The sequence below is a fragment of the Channa argus genome, chromosome 1, assembly GCF_033026475.1.
Source record: "Channa argus isolate prfri chromosome 1, Channa argus male v1.0, whole genome shotgun sequence".
Taxonomy (NCBI): domain Eukaryota; kingdom Metazoa; phylum Chordata; class Actinopteri; order Anabantiformes; family Channidae; genus Channa; species Channa argus.
Window position 1 is genome coordinate 49,864,213 of NC_090197.1, and position 16,008 is coordinate 49,880,220.

At 39.7% G+C, this 16,008-nt stretch overlaps 2 protein-coding genes across 2 annotated transcripts; one reads left to right on the forward strand and one right to left on the reverse strand.

Moving 5' to 3' along the window:
• Positions 1-5,528: 5,528 nt before the first annotated feature.
• On the reverse strand, positions 5,529-7,195 carry mxtx1 (mix-type homeobox gene 1). The gene is made up of 2 exons (XM_067482654.1): positions 6,976-7,195; positions 5,529-6,460 (listed from the first exon to the last, which is right to left on the reverse strand). The coding sequence occupies exons 1-2, from the start codon at positions 7,189-7,191 to the stop codon at positions 5,699-5,701; spliced, it is 978 nt and encodes a 325-aa protein (XP_067338755.1). The 5' UTR covers positions 7,192-7,195; the 3' UTR covers positions 5,529-5,698.
• A 4,345-nt stretch (positions 7,196-11,540) lies between these two features.
• On the forward strand, positions 11,541-15,092 carry tmem254 (transmembrane protein 254). The gene is made up of 4 exons (XM_067473950.1): positions 11,541-11,693; positions 12,899-13,002; positions 13,805-13,864; positions 14,320-15,092. The coding sequence occupies exons 1-4, from the start codon at positions 11,607-11,609 to the stop codon at positions 14,438-14,440; spliced, it is 372 nt and encodes a 123-aa protein (XP_067330051.1). The 5' UTR covers positions 11,541-11,606; the 3' UTR covers positions 14,441-15,092.
• The last annotated feature ends 916 nt before the right edge of the window (positions 15,093-16,008 follow it).

Here is a 16,008-nt window from a genome sequence, read left to right on the forward strand (position 1 = left end):
AGTCTTCTGGCTACGAACTATTTTCCCCATTCTTTGGATCATGCGACAGCCACGGAGAGAGAGGCGCAACAGGGGATGATGTTGATGTGTGCAGGAGAATGTGGGTCATGTCTGACACGCTAGCCATGTCAAAACGTTACTAGACACTTCAAACCATAGACACACACACATACGTAACCCTCATCACATGAAACACTCAGCCGATTACTGGACAACAACATGTCTAGAAGGAGGCTAATGGCTGAAGGGGGGGTTGACCTTTGTATTATTTAGTAACTCTGAAACACATGATAAAACCACATGGCGTTATATGCTGGAGTCGCTGTAAACTGAGAGATATTTTAGAGGAAATGTTTCTGTTACACAATCACTGCTAAACATAATAAGGTCGAGATGAGGACACAATGCTTTACAGAAAAAAGAGACAGCTCATTAGCACCATTAATATTTCTTTCAAGCACATATAATAGGGCAAGTCATATTTATACCAAGGTCTGTAGAATACTATTGGGTATAATCATCATCCACTATAATATTTCCACTGGTATTTCAAAATGAACATAGTTATAACATGTTTGTAATGCAGATAGAGACATAATTCCAAGCTCAATGCTTCAAAGAGGGATTACGAAACACAATGCAGTTGTCCCTGTTGACTCCAAATCATCTGCTTCAGTTTTGATCACTTATGTGTGTGTGTGTGTGATAAATGCAGAGGGTTGTGTCAGGAAGGGCATCCGACGTAAAACACATGCCAAATTAAAAATGCGAATCGTGATAATGACTTCCATACCGGATCGGTCGGGGCCCGGGTTAACAACGACCACCGGTGCTGTTGACTTACAGGATATCGCTGGAAATTGGGCTATTGTTGGTTTAAGTCGAAGAAGGAGAGGAGTAAGGTTTGAGGAAGGCAGAGAGAGCAGAGGAAAGATAAAAATGTAGGACTGACAGTAGGGACTTTGAATGTTGGGACTATGACAGGGAAGGCCAGAGAGTTGGTTGACATGATGCAGAGAAGGAAGGTGGACATACTGTGTGTCCAGGAGACCAGTTAGGGTGATAGTATAAGAGCAGAGGTAGAAGCTCTCAGGTAGACGGCAACTTGTGTAGACCTTGTAATCTGAAAGAGACGAGTGACTGTAAAGTTTTGGTAGGGGAGAGTGTAGCCAGACAACACAGGATGGTGGTGTGTAAAATGACTCTGGTGGTGAGGAAGATGAAGAGGACAAAGGTGGAGCAGAGGACGAAGTGGTGGAAGTTGAAAAACAAAGAATGTTGTGTAGTTTTCAGGGAGGAGCTGAGACAGACTCTGGGTGGTTTGGAGGTGCTTCTAGATGACTGGACCACTACAGCTAATTTGATCAGGGAGACAGGTAGCAGGGTACTCGGTGTGTCATCTGGAAAGAGGAAAGTGGACAAGGAGACTTGGTGGTGGAACGAGGAAGTTCAGGAATGTATACAGAGAAAGAGGTTAGCTAAGAAGAAGTGGGACACTGAGAGGACTGAAGAGAGTAGACAGGAGTACAGGGACATGCAGCGTAAGGTGGAGGTAGAGGTGGCAAAGGCCAAACAAAGAACATATGAGGACTTGTACGCTAGGTTGGACACTAAGGAGGGAGAGGTGGATTTGTACAGGTTGGCGAGTTGGGAACTACAGAGGATTAAAACTGATGAGCCAGACAATGAAGTTGTGGGAAAGAGTAGTGGAAGTTAGGCTGAGGGCAGACGTGAACATTTGTCAGCAGCAATATGGTTTCATGCCTAGAAAGGCATGGAGATAAAGTCGGAGAGGCCAGACTGAGGTGGTTAGGACAGAATTTATCGGTAGAAGGATGCTGAGGTTGGAGCTGCCAGGCAGGAGGTCTAGAGGAAGAGCAAAGAGGAGATTTATGGATGTAGTGAGGGAGGACATGAAGTTAGTTGGTGTGAGTGAAGAGGATACAGAGGACAGGGTTAGATGGAGGCACATGATTCGCTGTGCTGACACCTGAAAGGGAACAGCCCAAAGGAAAAGAAGTAGAAGAAGATTCATGTTATGCATTGGGCTTAATAATCCTCTAATTTCAGTTCTACTATCAGTATTTTGGTTGCACCTTTAGCATACTCACATCCTGAATTAAGATGAAATGGGATGTGGTAAATTTATCTGCTAACAAGATTATCTCAGAGACACTAGAGCATTTAAAGGCTGTATGACTGGCTGTTTTGCCCAGTAATTGTTTGGCCTACAAATTAGCATTAGCATTCATTTGAGTTCATGTTTGTGTTCAAATAAATTCACTAACGTCATAGCTCAGCTTTTTTGTCTGAGCTTTGGTGTTGGAAAATTGTTGGTTTGGGCTGGAAATCAAAGCTGAAGAGAATGTTGACAGATTGACCAAAACAATGAGCTGAAAGGTGCTAAAAACCCCTTTTAAACCTGACGTAAACACCAGAGTCAGGTATTAATGTGAGTATAAAACTACAAACAACATCCTTCATTCATGTGATGATGATTTATCTTTGGTCTATTAAGACACTAATAAATCATTTTATAACTTCATTGTTATATATTTTGAGTCTTCGTGCCCCCCTGCATAGTGGTCTCCTTCTGCATTTTGGTAATAATTTATACTACTACTAAATTCCCAATCAATCAAATCCTACTTATGGTTAACATTCTTTATACTTATGTGTGCATGGTGTTTATGGAACCGCGTGCTGGTGAACACCTGCCCGACACACGTCAGACACCGACAGTCTGCGACACTTCCCTTACCGAGCTATCTTTAGTGAGTACAGTGGGCCGAAGAGCTACATTCCCTCCTGTGACACAGCCTATTGTGTGTTTTTTCTGGGGACAGGAACCCACGCCAGAGACTAACAAAAGGCCAACACCCTTCCTCCCATGTTGAGGATGAAGGCAGGAGTCCAAAAGCAGTATAAACAGTCTAAGCACATTTTAGTCTTGAAGCAAACAGTGTGAAGCCTTAAGCCTAACATCCTGTGTACTGTCTGTGCTGCATGTTTGATAAAGAAATATTTGTTGGGTCAGGTCAAGGGAAAACAGATCTGATAGACATAGGGAGTTTTGGCAGATGGTTAAAAGATGAATTTTCTTTCATCTTGAACTCACAATTTAACCCTTTGAACCCTAAGGGGGGCTAACTGAGGTTCATTTGATGAAAATTTAAAGAAAGACTCCAAAGTTAAAAAATGCCTTTGGTTTTTGAGTCCTTGAAATTGAGTATTTTAGAACAATGCGGTCCACGTTTTTCCAGACAAGTCAAACCAATCACTGAATACAATCCTGTTAATTTAAAGTTTTATGTACACATAATATTTATAGATGGAAAATATTTATCATTTTATAATGTATAATTTATAATAACAATACAATAAAACCACATGGGAAAACAACTTGACAATGTGATTAACCTACCAGCCAGTTTACTGGTTATTATCCCATTCAATGTGCTTTGCAGTGCAGTAGTAACCTTCTATCTTCCACACATCTGAGAAATAGGTGACATCTAGTGGATGTAGTGAGTATGAGAGAAACAGGAATGTCTGTTGGTGATGTAGTTTAAAGGCAAAGAAAGTCTGTTTACGAAGGATGAGGTCAGGGTGGATGGATGAAGGAAATGATTGTACTGCAATTATCATTCAAATCATGATCGATCGTAAACCCAACCCTGGAATAAATTAAACCACAGAGATTCTGTGCCTAAACATGATAAGGTTGAAGATCTCTGTTCATTTGAAAACTGTCACAACAGAAGTCAGGCACAGCACTGTGCGTGACAGGGGTTTACTGACCCTCCTCAGATGAAACAGGTCACCACACTTAGAGGCTGATAAAAACTGATAACCACGCGTAGAATTGTACGACAACCTACCCTCACTTTTACTACGTGACTTTTAGTTTGTTGTTTAGCTTTCCAGCCTGAAACTGGGCAGTTTTAAAGTCTCGTGATGTCCTTGTCAGTGTACCTGTCCAAATGTCCGTGTGGGTCCACTTAGCATAAAATACGTCATCTGTACCATCTACCAAGTGTATATATGCACCAGACAAGTACAAATACATCTTTGGTTACATCTTTGGTGCAACCAAAAAACAACAAACATGTTTTTTTCCCACAGATGTGTGGAACATGTCGGTGTATGATTTCCATTAGTTGTGGTATGAACCCCAAGGGATGCGTGTCCTGAAGGCCACGTCACAGGCACTGTCAAACCGAAATTTGCTTCTCATCCATGTGTGTGACAAACAGAGTGAGACACAGTTGTCTCCGGCTGTAAATTGACCTACTACATTTTGGTCCCAACTGATGTTGATTATCTTGCTGTTTTACAGTCTCCTAAATCCTCCTGCTCAACTTTTTTCCATTCCTCGAACAGTCTCAGTACTTCTACTCGCTCAATTCTTCTCGTACCTCCCCCGATTTTTCTCACGTCTTATCAGCTGGAGACTATTCCTACTTTTCATACCCCTCAGTCTTGCCCCCTGTACCTGCTTGTTCATCTGCTTCCTTGTTGTTTTCTACCGCCTGTCCCTGGACTTTGTCTCAGCTCAATCCTTTGTTTTATTCATTTGGTATTTTATGTGTTTTTATTAAAAGTGTGAGTCTCTTAGTCATGCATTTGAGTCCAATGGGATTTCTGATCAAGTTCATCATATCAGTACTGTGGCAGTATCTCATTGTTGCCCGGTACTTTTTATTTAACCTCCACATAATTACATCAGTAACAGCGGTTAATCCTCACAGTATTTTACATAAAGTAGCACTAATCAGTACATTCTTGTAACAGTAGATAAAGGATTTCAAAGGGCAAGTGAATGGTACCTAGTTGGCTGAGTTACTTAATGCTAGTGGAAGTTCACACACACTGTGCTTCTAACTTCATGACATTAAATACTTAATCTACATGTCGTCTTTATCAAGCGCATTCAAACATTATTGGATTTGTCACTTTTAGTGCTACACACATGTAAAATCTCAGTATGTGAAACATCGGAATTGTTTTGCTTAATATGATCATTGTTTAATATTTAAAATGTGTGAACAGACTTTCTGTGAGAGATATACGCAATAGTCTTTTTTTTTTTTAGTTTTAAATTGATTTTGAACGGTCATAACAACAAATGAGCCATTTCCCTGATCAAACTGTGTGCACAGAAGAAAAGACAGCGTACGTTAAAATGTTTGTTTTTTATAATAGGATTCTTTTCATTCGGAATTTATTATTGGTCCTTTTATTGCTTTAGAAGACTTTTTATTCGAGGTTTATGTGCAAAATAAATCAACTGCCTTGGTCCAAGCTTTATGCGCCATCTGCTGGTTGCAGTGCAAAGCTACAGTCTCTCCAGCCTGAAAGCTAATCTATTATTAGAAAGAAGATAAAACAGTAAATGTTCTACACTGACCCAAAATAAAAAGAAGAAAACACATTTATTTATTTGTGTAAAAGTGCAGAAAAATATAAATAAAAGTTATAAATAATGAATAAATGGATACAATCATTAACAAAACTAATGGGAGATAAATAAACATCATATAAGATGAAAAAATGGGTCCTGTTTAAAATATTTTGACACAATATTTAAACCTTTTCATGTACAGTACATATCTCACAAGCAATACCCCAAAAATCAAATAATCATAATAATACATTTCATTTCTAGTTGTCCATTATGATTTCTAAAGCAGAGTTATCAGCAGAAAGCTATTTTCTCTCCAGTAGTATGACTGTCTAGTCCTTCTCCTCCCAGCCAGTCCTCATCCAGCTCTCCCAGAATCTCCTGCAAGGACAGCTCAGGCAGGGGGGCCTGCTGGACCAGCCCCAGAGGTCCAGAATTCCGGTAGCCTTCCAGAGGAGCCCCACTCCACGAATCATCCACCTGCGAGTACTGACCTTGTAGAGCGGGGCTGTTCTCCAAACTAGCATCCCAATAACCGGAATCTGGCGTGTCTGGGGTGGAGGAGTGGGATGTCGAGGGGGCTATGTACATCTGCTTCTCTGCTGATCCTGGATACATGGATGCTGATGCCTGGCTGGAACTTGAGCTGTAGTTTCTTGTGTCTGGGGGTGACTGGCACCACAGTGGCTGCACAGGGGAGCCTTGGCTGCCTGGCTGGGACCAGTAGCCCCTTAGTGGTGGTGTGGAGCTGCTGCCCATAGGTCTGCCCTGCTGGAACCCGTACATTGAGCCATACTGTCCGTGCTCCTCAATAGTGCCGTAAGCAGGGCGACACTGTCTGTAGTAGCAGGTTTCCTCCATCTCCTCCTTCACCTTGGTCGGGTACCTCAGTGGGGGGCCTGGAGGCAGCAAGGGGATCTGGCCAGCCTGTGGGCTCCTGTTGGATGCAACATGAGGTGGAGGGAGAGCACTTTGGACTGGGCTGTCAGACTGCCATAAAGCTTTCTTGGCACCTTTGCACTTCAGAGTGCGAGCTCTCCTATTCTGAAACCACACCTGGACAGGAAGGAGAGAAGAAGAAAAAAAAAAAAGAGTTTCAATTCAAAGCGGAACATGATAAACAACACGTTTGTTCTGTTGTTCTGTTAATCATTTTCTGGGCAAACAGGCACCAGTGTGTGGGGGGACTGGAAATCTAGTAGCTGTCAGCTGTCAGCTCAAACAAGACACTGATAAAAACAGCTTGTGTCATCTTCAGAGATAAAGAAATAGGGTGACAGAGTAACAGTGGTATCTACAATTCTATGCAGGATGCATTTGAAAACAGAGCCTTTTTATGATAACAAACCATGGTGTATGTCTTACAACACAGCTGCACATCTGTGTGTGTATGTGCTTGTGTGCAGGGCCTGCGTGTGTGTATTATCTTAAAGCAACAGTAGTATCCAGGTCCACAAATAAAAATAAAGATCCAAAAACTTATCTGAATGGAACTCGTATTTTCACTGACTGTAAAAACCTCTGTTTAAATGTATATCTATAAATAAAGTAGCAAAGGTGAGGAGATGTACCTGGATGCGTGACTCTGGCAGGCCTGTGGTCTGGGACAGGTTCTCTCTGAGGCTTATGCCAGGGTATGGGTCAGTCTCGAAGGTAGCACGTAGGAGCTCCACGTGCTCCTTGGAGAAACTGGTCCTCTTCCTGCGGCTTGTGCTTCGAGAGGAGCCACCGCTGGAGGCAACGGCTCTGGCATCATCTGAAGGAGGATAAGAGAGCAGCTTCAACATGAGACCCAATTGACATACATATATTCATTCCCCACATATATGATTAAGTCATAGACACTAGTAGTAATAAATATGTGCAGTGACACATACAGTTAAGTGCAAATGAGTTTTTTTATCAAGATAATTTTTTAAGCATTTTCAGCTTGTACTAATGTCCCTTTATCAGAAATTAATTCAATGAATTCATTTTAAAGGACCTTATTAATGCAAATTTTTGCACCAATATACTTTTTACTAAACCTTTTTATATACACTCCTTCACTATTTTTGTCACTTCTGAAGACGAAAAAACTGCTGTACTGGCTGAATGTGCAATGATAATATTTAAGGTTTGGATTTCACTTTGCATCCCCTTACAATGAAATGGAATATAAGGAGTGATGTATAATGAAATGCTCTGTCTCTGCACAGTTATGATGCAGTGCTAAAGGATATAACTTTGCAAAATGTATCTATAAGAATAAAGCGGTTATGGGTGCAGAACCATGGCCACACCTACACAGTAAAGTCTTCATTTCGCGTTATCGACAGTTTCCAGTGTCAATGTGTTTTAGCAACCCTAGTTCTAATATTTGCAACTTCTTGAAAATTTTTTTAGCTCACGTAGATTGATGCCTTTTCTCTTCTAGTACATACAATAGCATTTTTAGCTGTTGTAAGGCTTTTCTTTTACTTGGCCCACTGTCTGACGTGACCTGTCAAAGTCATTCTGGTGCAATAAAACCCATCTACACTCAACAATCATATCCATTGCTTAACAAAAACTAAAACCCAGCTACAGATTATAAATGAAAGACGCAAAAGACAGTTGTCTTACCATTGCTGGATTCCTTCCACATAGCAGCAGTCAAATGACACACCCCAGGGCACAAATCAATTTCTAATGGACTTCTGATGGGACAGAGTTCAGTGTGGCAGTGTGTTCCTCCACAGAGTAGCTGCTTCACCAACTGTGTCACCTGGTTGGATGAGGGTACCTTTTATATTGATCACCTGGGGCCCAAGAAGGCCACGGTAAAGACAGAAAAGTGTATAGGGGCGGGGAGTCATTTTACTTTGTGGATGAGGCCGCCGAGTGGCCCTTACAGCCCCCATTATCACCTAATCCGTTTCAAAGTGGTGGCAAGGTCAAAGGCAAATATGACAGACAGATGATGATTTTGGAGTAAGAAAGGAAAGTCTTTCGCAGATCGTTAGTCTCATCGATACCACTCAACTTAATGATGGCATACGTGTCATTATTTGTCTTTTTTTTGTGTGTGTGTTGCATCTGAATTTGTGACACACTGAATGGGACACAGTCATAGAAAGTCCATGAACAGCAATTATATATGTTAATATTTAAATATCCGTTTGTAGTTGTATCACGTGCTTTGTCATTGACACATTTTTTTTTAGAGTAAAGATGTTATGAAATGTGATATTAAAGGAATGCAACAATGTGAAATTGATTTTTTTTTAATAAAACACAACTACTTTAGCACTGTCTTAGTCTTTTAATTTAAATGTTGCCTCGAGGAGTCATCTGAGTAGAGTTGAGCATAAACATGGGAGGCCCGGCACACTGTTAAACATTGATTAGCTAACAATAGTCTTAATATTTAACTCAGAGACCTTAGCTAAAACCTAAATTCTGGGCTAAAGTCAATCAGCAGCTACTGTTTGTTTTATTCATATGCAGAGCAGCTCACTGCAAACAAGCAGGGAAAGACAAAGGGGAGAATTATTCAGTGATTAATTGGACAGTCAACTTATCCCACACTGCAGCGTCTTTACAGTGAACAGATGCATCAAGCTAAGGGGCAGCTCCTCAAAGAGTTTAACATGTCCAGGCCAAAGCTTTACCTAAAGATGTACATGCTACCAAAACACACACATACAAATTTGAATGATATATCATTTTGTATATATATTTACACTTGATATATGTATCCTCACCTATCGAAACAGTCTTTATTTACAACATCATCTTGACTTTTCAGCTCTTTCCTGTTGGTTTTGGGGCATCTGCCATGTCAACTGCTTTAAAATGGAAATACTACTAAGTCATATCGTATAAAGTGCAGAAACAGAATTACAAGTGGGAGTGTGAACGTTTCTGTAAACAGTGCAGCTTGAAGAGTTATGCAACAAAACAAGCTGAGACTCTTCTTTTATCATCTTGGCTCATCTTATCTTTATCTGGACAACTTGCAGAATCAATGTCTCCATGTGTGAAGACGGCTCCTGAAAGTCCCACCAACTCTCTCTATGCTTTACCCAAATCCAATCAGTATGGATGGATTACTGAACAGGCCTGCCAAGCACGTCAGGGCCCAGGGACCCAAGAGGTCATGGGGAATCTGGGTCAGAGCTTCTGTATGAAGGGAATAATTTTGTTATTGAAAGTCAGCTAAATGACAGAAAGTGATCACACAGAAATGAGTAATCAACTAATTCTATTTTCAGAGAAGTTGGTGCAGTATTATGAAAAATGGCCATAAAACAGAATGTAATGAATTGCAAATCATTTGAAGAACATTTTCAGTACAAAAAGGTTGGGACAGGGGCAACAAAAGACTGGAAACGCTGTGGAAATAAGGAGAAAATAGAGAATTGCTCAGTTTCAACATTTGAATTGTCTTTATACAATTTACGTTTAATAATAGGTTTTTTTTTTATTTTCATTCATTTTATTTGCTCTTTATAAACAATTTGCACCAAAAAAAAGATACAGGACAATCAAAAAGGACACAGAGACACAAAAATGATTACAAATAGTTGACAAATTACCAAAAGAGTCCTTAGGTGAAGAAAAAAGCCGAATTGACACAAAATGACTACATACTATGTGTAGCCTTTTGCCAGCAGTCAGGGCTGTCAAGCTTATAATGCAAACTAATAATTTCAATAAATTCTACCATATTCATATTAAAACTCTTGTTGATAAACCATTGCATTAGGTTAAATACTTGCCACACTCAAGTGTACATACAAGAACTGAGTGACTAAAGATAACTAAACTCTGATTAAGCCCATAGGCTATTTAGCTGTTTGGCACTGCAGAGATCTGCAATAGGAAAATAAAATGGCATCTGATCAGCTTATCTATTCATGTAAATGAAACTGCATAATCCTCCAAACAGGAAGACAGTGATGAAGCCATGATAAACAAAACAACAGACCGAACAGTTTATGCTTAGTTTGCATTTGCTTGTTTGTTGGAGATACATGTGTTATTTAACCATGTTTTTGTAAAACCCCAGTTAAAAAAAATGCATGACAAACTCATAGAAATGGAAGCTGCTCAAACCTCGCGATTATTTTAAATAACAGCGTTACTGTGGTGACACAATCATAAAAATATTTCAGAACACACACACACACGCACACACAATTTTATGTTATGAATTAGGCTAATAGGGGAAAAGAGAAATGTTAAAAATAAAAGTCCTGGCTAACATAGATTGTCTACTAAATTCTAAAAAAAAATAAAATGTTGTTGGAAGAGAAAACTGACTGCCTTTATGAAGCAATTGGATCCCTGATCTCTAAACCAAGAAAATGTCTAAGAGACTTGTTTCTTTAGGCCATGCAATAGATGTATATTAGTTTAGTTTTTGGAAAATCTCTTTAAATTTGAATCTTTACATTGTTTTGGATGTAATAAGAATTTTAGCAATATAAGAACACTGTATACAAATATTAAATACTTCTGTTTCCTTTTTATGACACTACTTGATTGTTTGATGCTGAATGTGGAATTAAATAATTATACCACAATACTCATAATTGCTGCTAAACTTTCTGAATTATTTATTGTAAATTGTGCTGAAGATTTCTGAAAAAATATGCCAATGCTCTAATCATAAGCCTTTTGATGCATGTTTGCTGCTTGAAAATAAGATTCATACGTGGTTGGGACCATATTGTCAATTTCCTATGTAATCACCATGTTTTTTATTTTTATTTTTACTCTCTCTGGTATTCACAGTACTGTTGTTTTTCTGTGTAATGTGGCAACTGCATTAATACAGTTTAATAAATAAACAAAAGAAAAAAACAGAAGATAAACAAAAAGTTTTCTGCTTCCGGGTTTGCTTCCGCGTTTTACAGACTATGACACATGCGCATTTGTGCTATTACACTTACTCCCACTACGCCCTCCCTCTCGGTCTAATAACTTGCGATGATGTCACGAATAAAATAAAAATGACTTTTCTGGGCTCTGGGGGTGTTTCACACACTTAAGCCTCAATTTTTACAAAAAAAAAAAAAAAAAGGCTACAACCGAGCTTTCTTGTAGATGGAGGAGTCGGGTCAAAGGTTGTCCTGTTAACGGTATGCAGTACCGCGAGTGGCCACTGGGGAAAAGTGGCTTTTTAGAGAGCGGCGCTGCTGCACCCACATCTTCTGAATAGATTCATGCAGCAGCTATGGCTAAAAGTGGTGGAGGAGATTATTTTAGAAGAACCAGCCTGTTCTGGATTGTGTTCGTGACACTCGGGATGGGTTATTTTACTGTAAGTCCCCAAATCCGTTATAAATCTAGATAAGAGGAGAGACGAACCAAGTGTGCAATTATTTCTCGCTGCTCTGAAAGCCACCGTGTTGTGCTACATGAAATTTCCTCCGGGTCGCTCGCTATTGTTAGGAACAATAACGTCTTAACTTTGTGGTATTGTGGTGAATTCTAGGCTTCCATGAGCGCTGACATTTGACAATTAAAGATGTAGCTTTGTCTTCACAGTAGCATTCGAAGTCATTGCCAAGTCACTCTTCGCTTTGCATCTTATCGGCATTCATTCAGTGCTCTAGTGTAAAGTCCATCGCAGCTTTTCACGGGAGGTCAGGTCATGTTTGCCATTGAGACTCAAATGGCCACATATGCTCGCTAATGCAGACACACACACCTTACAGCCGTAAGACCGTAATCAGCAGATAAAAAGGTTGTTTGGTGATTGTAATGGGCAGCATTTAAACAAAACCCACTTTATTGGTTTGGTGTTGCCCACTGTGTGTGTGACACCCAAACAATAAACTGCAACAACTCTTTCTGTTTTCCATGCAGCAGCCACAGAGCATATGGACACATACCTGCTATGTCACAGGCGGACAGATGATGACAAAACACGCTGGCACAATGCTCACTTATACATCAATCCAATACATGTTCACTGGAATGTCTCTTGTGTCCTAGATGCTACAATTTTCCTACAATACAGATGTACAAATGATGGAGAAAAGAATAATTTGATTACTTTTCAAATGGAAATGTTAAAGGTGCTTGTAGTACTTGTGATTTTAAAGTTGAAGTTTAATATTAGGATCGTTATCTTACTACGCCAAAAATGCCAACATTGTCCAGTGTAAATTACCATTAAGTGGCATATTTCACACAAGGCTGCCTCCTTGCTGTTGCTGCAAACTTTTCTACGCTTAAAATCTTACACAGAGCAGAAAATTGGCAGTATAATAGTCAGCTTTCAAGGGAAGAACAAGTCTCACTTTTTTTGGTCAGCTGCATGACATGAATGACTGCAGGGTCAATGAATCACTTATACATCGGTAAAATTCCGAATTAGAGGGTTAAGAAGCTCTAAAAATGTCAAGCATCCAAGTAGAAGTAGTAGTAAGACCCACAGAGAGAGTTTTAATCAATCTGAAAATGTATTGCAACTATGGTTTATATTGACTAATGTGTCATTATTACATGTGTGTTTTGCAGTGCACTGTGTTTGTGCCAGAAATAATCCCATTTGAGCACCTTGGTGCATTTGGCACCTTCTGCAGATACCTTGTGGATAACCATGCAGGTATTCTGTACAAAGGGTAGGTGATCAGACTTTGTTACTCCTGCAAGCATTCGTTTAATTCCTGAGTGACATTCTTTTATTCTAGCAAACAAACTTTTTTTAAATGTATATATTATATATTAACAATTTAAAACATCCTGAGCAGGTTGGCAGTGCCTCACAGGCCAGAGCGACCTAAACAGCAATCTGATTGATATGCAAATTATCCTCACAGGGCCACAATGCACTGTTTAATCAACTACAGCCTTTATATTTTTGCCCGTTTACAGATCATTAGCACCTCTTCCGACTGGTTGCTAATGACTCACATGACTGTATTAGGACAGTAATCAAAGGATGATGTTTGTGTGTTGTTTTTAAGTCATGTGACACTGAGGACAACCATCAGGCCTCAGTCAAAGAAGAGGGCTAAATTTGGCTCCTTCATTCAGTCTTTGATGATTTGTGAAATATTCGTTGTTTTTTTTAAGTTGTCATATGACTGATATCATTGTAGCACTCAATGATTTACAGTATTCGACTTTTACAAGGTCGATCTTTTTAAATATAGTGGCCAAAACACAAGAACCACCTCTTATAATAACTCCAGTATGACTCCACTGCCCACTTTGACCTCAGTAATAAACACGGAGTAGAATTATCACCTTTCTGACCGTTTCAACCTAAAAACTGAGAATTTATAAACGTGTAAAAGTAGAATTCATGGCAGAGTCACTGTATTTGATTGCATTAAATTGCACAGGTGGTCATAATGTTATGCCTGATCAATGTATAATCATTTGAATGAAAATTAATGAACACATTTCTGTCTGTTACAGCTGGTGGGCAGCTTGGGCTGTTCATGCGTTTGAGGCTTTTATTGCATTGAAGGTGTGCAGGTAAGAACGACTACACCCATGTTGTCCACTAGGTGGTGGTGTTAACAAGTTTTTATAAGTCTGATATCAATTGCTTTTAGGAAATTCAGACTCCTTTTTAAAAATGTTGAATCTATAAAGAGCCTATAAATGAACATCCAGAAGCTTCCTTGCTAATTTTTTTTTTGAGACAGCAAAACATAAAATATCCTCAAATGGCATTTATCCAATTTCAATTCACAGGGAAAATATAGACCATAATGGGCGATAAATGTCCTGCTACATAAAAAAAAAAAACATATCATGAAAGCATTACTAACCAGTGTTCCTTCAAGTTCATTCATTTACTAGTTTTTCTAGGAAACACTATCTTATTATAGAAAGATCACAAGGATAAGCAAACGTTAAGAATTTGGAACCAATAAAAAGGCTGCTTCCGTACGTTTTTCTTCATTGATATTTCTGTGTTCCCTCAGTGACAAAGGTATCAAGAACTCCACCATTCGCTCCCTGTGGTTCGGCCAGACCTTTCTGTTTGGGTTCGCCTCCCTCGGTTTGCTCCTCAAGTACAACCCCGAGCGTCGCAAACAACAGTGAAACCAGCAGTGGGACGCCTAAAAGAACAACACTGCACAAGCTGAACTTGAAAAATCCTTTGTTTCCTTTGTGCCTCCTCTTCCTTCACTGTCTTTCCCTGTCATGTGAAGTCCTGCTCAGGGGCATGGAGGAAGACCCTAGAGCCTTTACTTTTATAGTTTCTTATAGCAAAAAAACTGTAAAGGCACTTTGATAGATAGTACGGATATTTCTAACTTAGTTTATACTGTAATCTCTGTTCCTGTGTGGGATCAACATGACTTTCATTCCGTAGATTTTCTATTTACACAACTGACAGAAGACTATAGTGTCTCAGAAATGATAAGAGAAACGTTTTTACTAATAATATTAATAGAAATTATTGAAGCATCAATTTCCTCTTGATGAATTTAATGCAGTACATGGTGACTCTTATGATGTTTACATTCAGGATGGATGGTGACAGCAGGAATATCTTCTCACTTGCCGTGAGGAACATAATGTCAGACGAGCTGGTTGCACATGGTTTCGCTGTCACCAGCCTTCCAAGTACTTCAGGATAAAAATAAAGAGTGTTGCGTTACGCGTGTTTTACTTGCCTTTAAGGCCTACGACTCTACAGAATAGCTCTTGATGTTAATACTGCAAATTAAAGAGTGATTTAAAAAGACAATGTTGCATAATGTTTATTTGCATGAAAAGGTTAAATTCTGTGACATTAGAATGTTTGTTGAATAATTCATTATGAATATGTTACCGAAAGCCAACAGCTGTGCTATGAGACTTACTATGGGGAGCATCCACATCTGTACCAATCGGTGGGCCGTCCAAAGCTGTTGAGACACCTCGGCCTAGACCTATGTGATGGATAACATTTCTAATTTTAGGGCTCTGCGCTAGCTTGGCTAAAATGTGCCACCTTAACCACTTATCCAGTTCAGGGTCGTGGGGGGCTGGAGCCTAGCACAGCTGCCATTGGGCAAGAGGCAGGGTACGTCCTGGACAGATCTCCAGTCTATCAGCCAACATAGAGAGACAATCACACCTACAGACAATTTCTAGTCACCAGTTAGTCAGTTTTTCGACGGTGGGAGGAAACCGAAGTACCTGCTGGAAACCTACACAACAGAACACATTTTGACATCTTCAAGCTCGGTTTTGCAGCGTTAAGGTTTGTTATTGCTGTCAGGTGGAGTCGAACCAGTGATCTAGCAGCGAGTGGGCAGTCTTAACCACCCCACAATTAAACTACCCTATAACTTAATTGTGGGCCTCAACCCTGCAAGGACCCATCTTTTGGCCTCATGAGGGCTGTGAAATCAACAGTAATAACAATCTTAAAGCTGTGAAACCAAAACTCTGAGCTTAAAGATGTCAAAATACGGGTCTGAGTGGCACTGTTGCCTGACAATCCTCTGTGGGTTCATCATCACCAGCAGCTCTTTCTTTTGATCCATTGTCAATATATAAACTTTGCTTTAACTCATTCATCAATCTCGTGCTAAAAGTTTTTGATGCTGTTCTAATTACAGAGTGATATCATGTAAGGCTGAGGCAGCAACACGAGGTCACGATGTCCTCTACTTACG

Coding starts and splice junctions, on each gene's coding strand:
- mxtx1 (XM_067482654.1), bottom strand. CDS start 7,191: ATGTTGAAGCTGCTCTCTTATCCTCCTTCAGATGATGCCAGAGCCGTT. Junction 6,461..6,975: donor TGCCAGAGTCACGCATCCAG/GTACATCTCCTC, acceptor CTTCCTGTCCAG/GTGTGGTTTCAGAATAGGAG.
- tmem254 (XM_067473950.1), top strand. CDS start 11,607: ATGGCTAAAAGTGGTGGAGGAGATTATTTTAGAAGAACCAGCCTGTTC. Junction 13,003..13,804: donor GCAGGTATTCTGTACAAAGG/GTAGGTGATCAG, acceptor TGTCTGTTACAG/CTGGTGGGCAGCTTGGGCTG. Junction 13,865..14,319: donor ATTGCATTGAAGGTGTGCAG/GTAAGAACGACT, acceptor GTGTTCCCTCAG/TGACAAAGGTATCAAGAACT.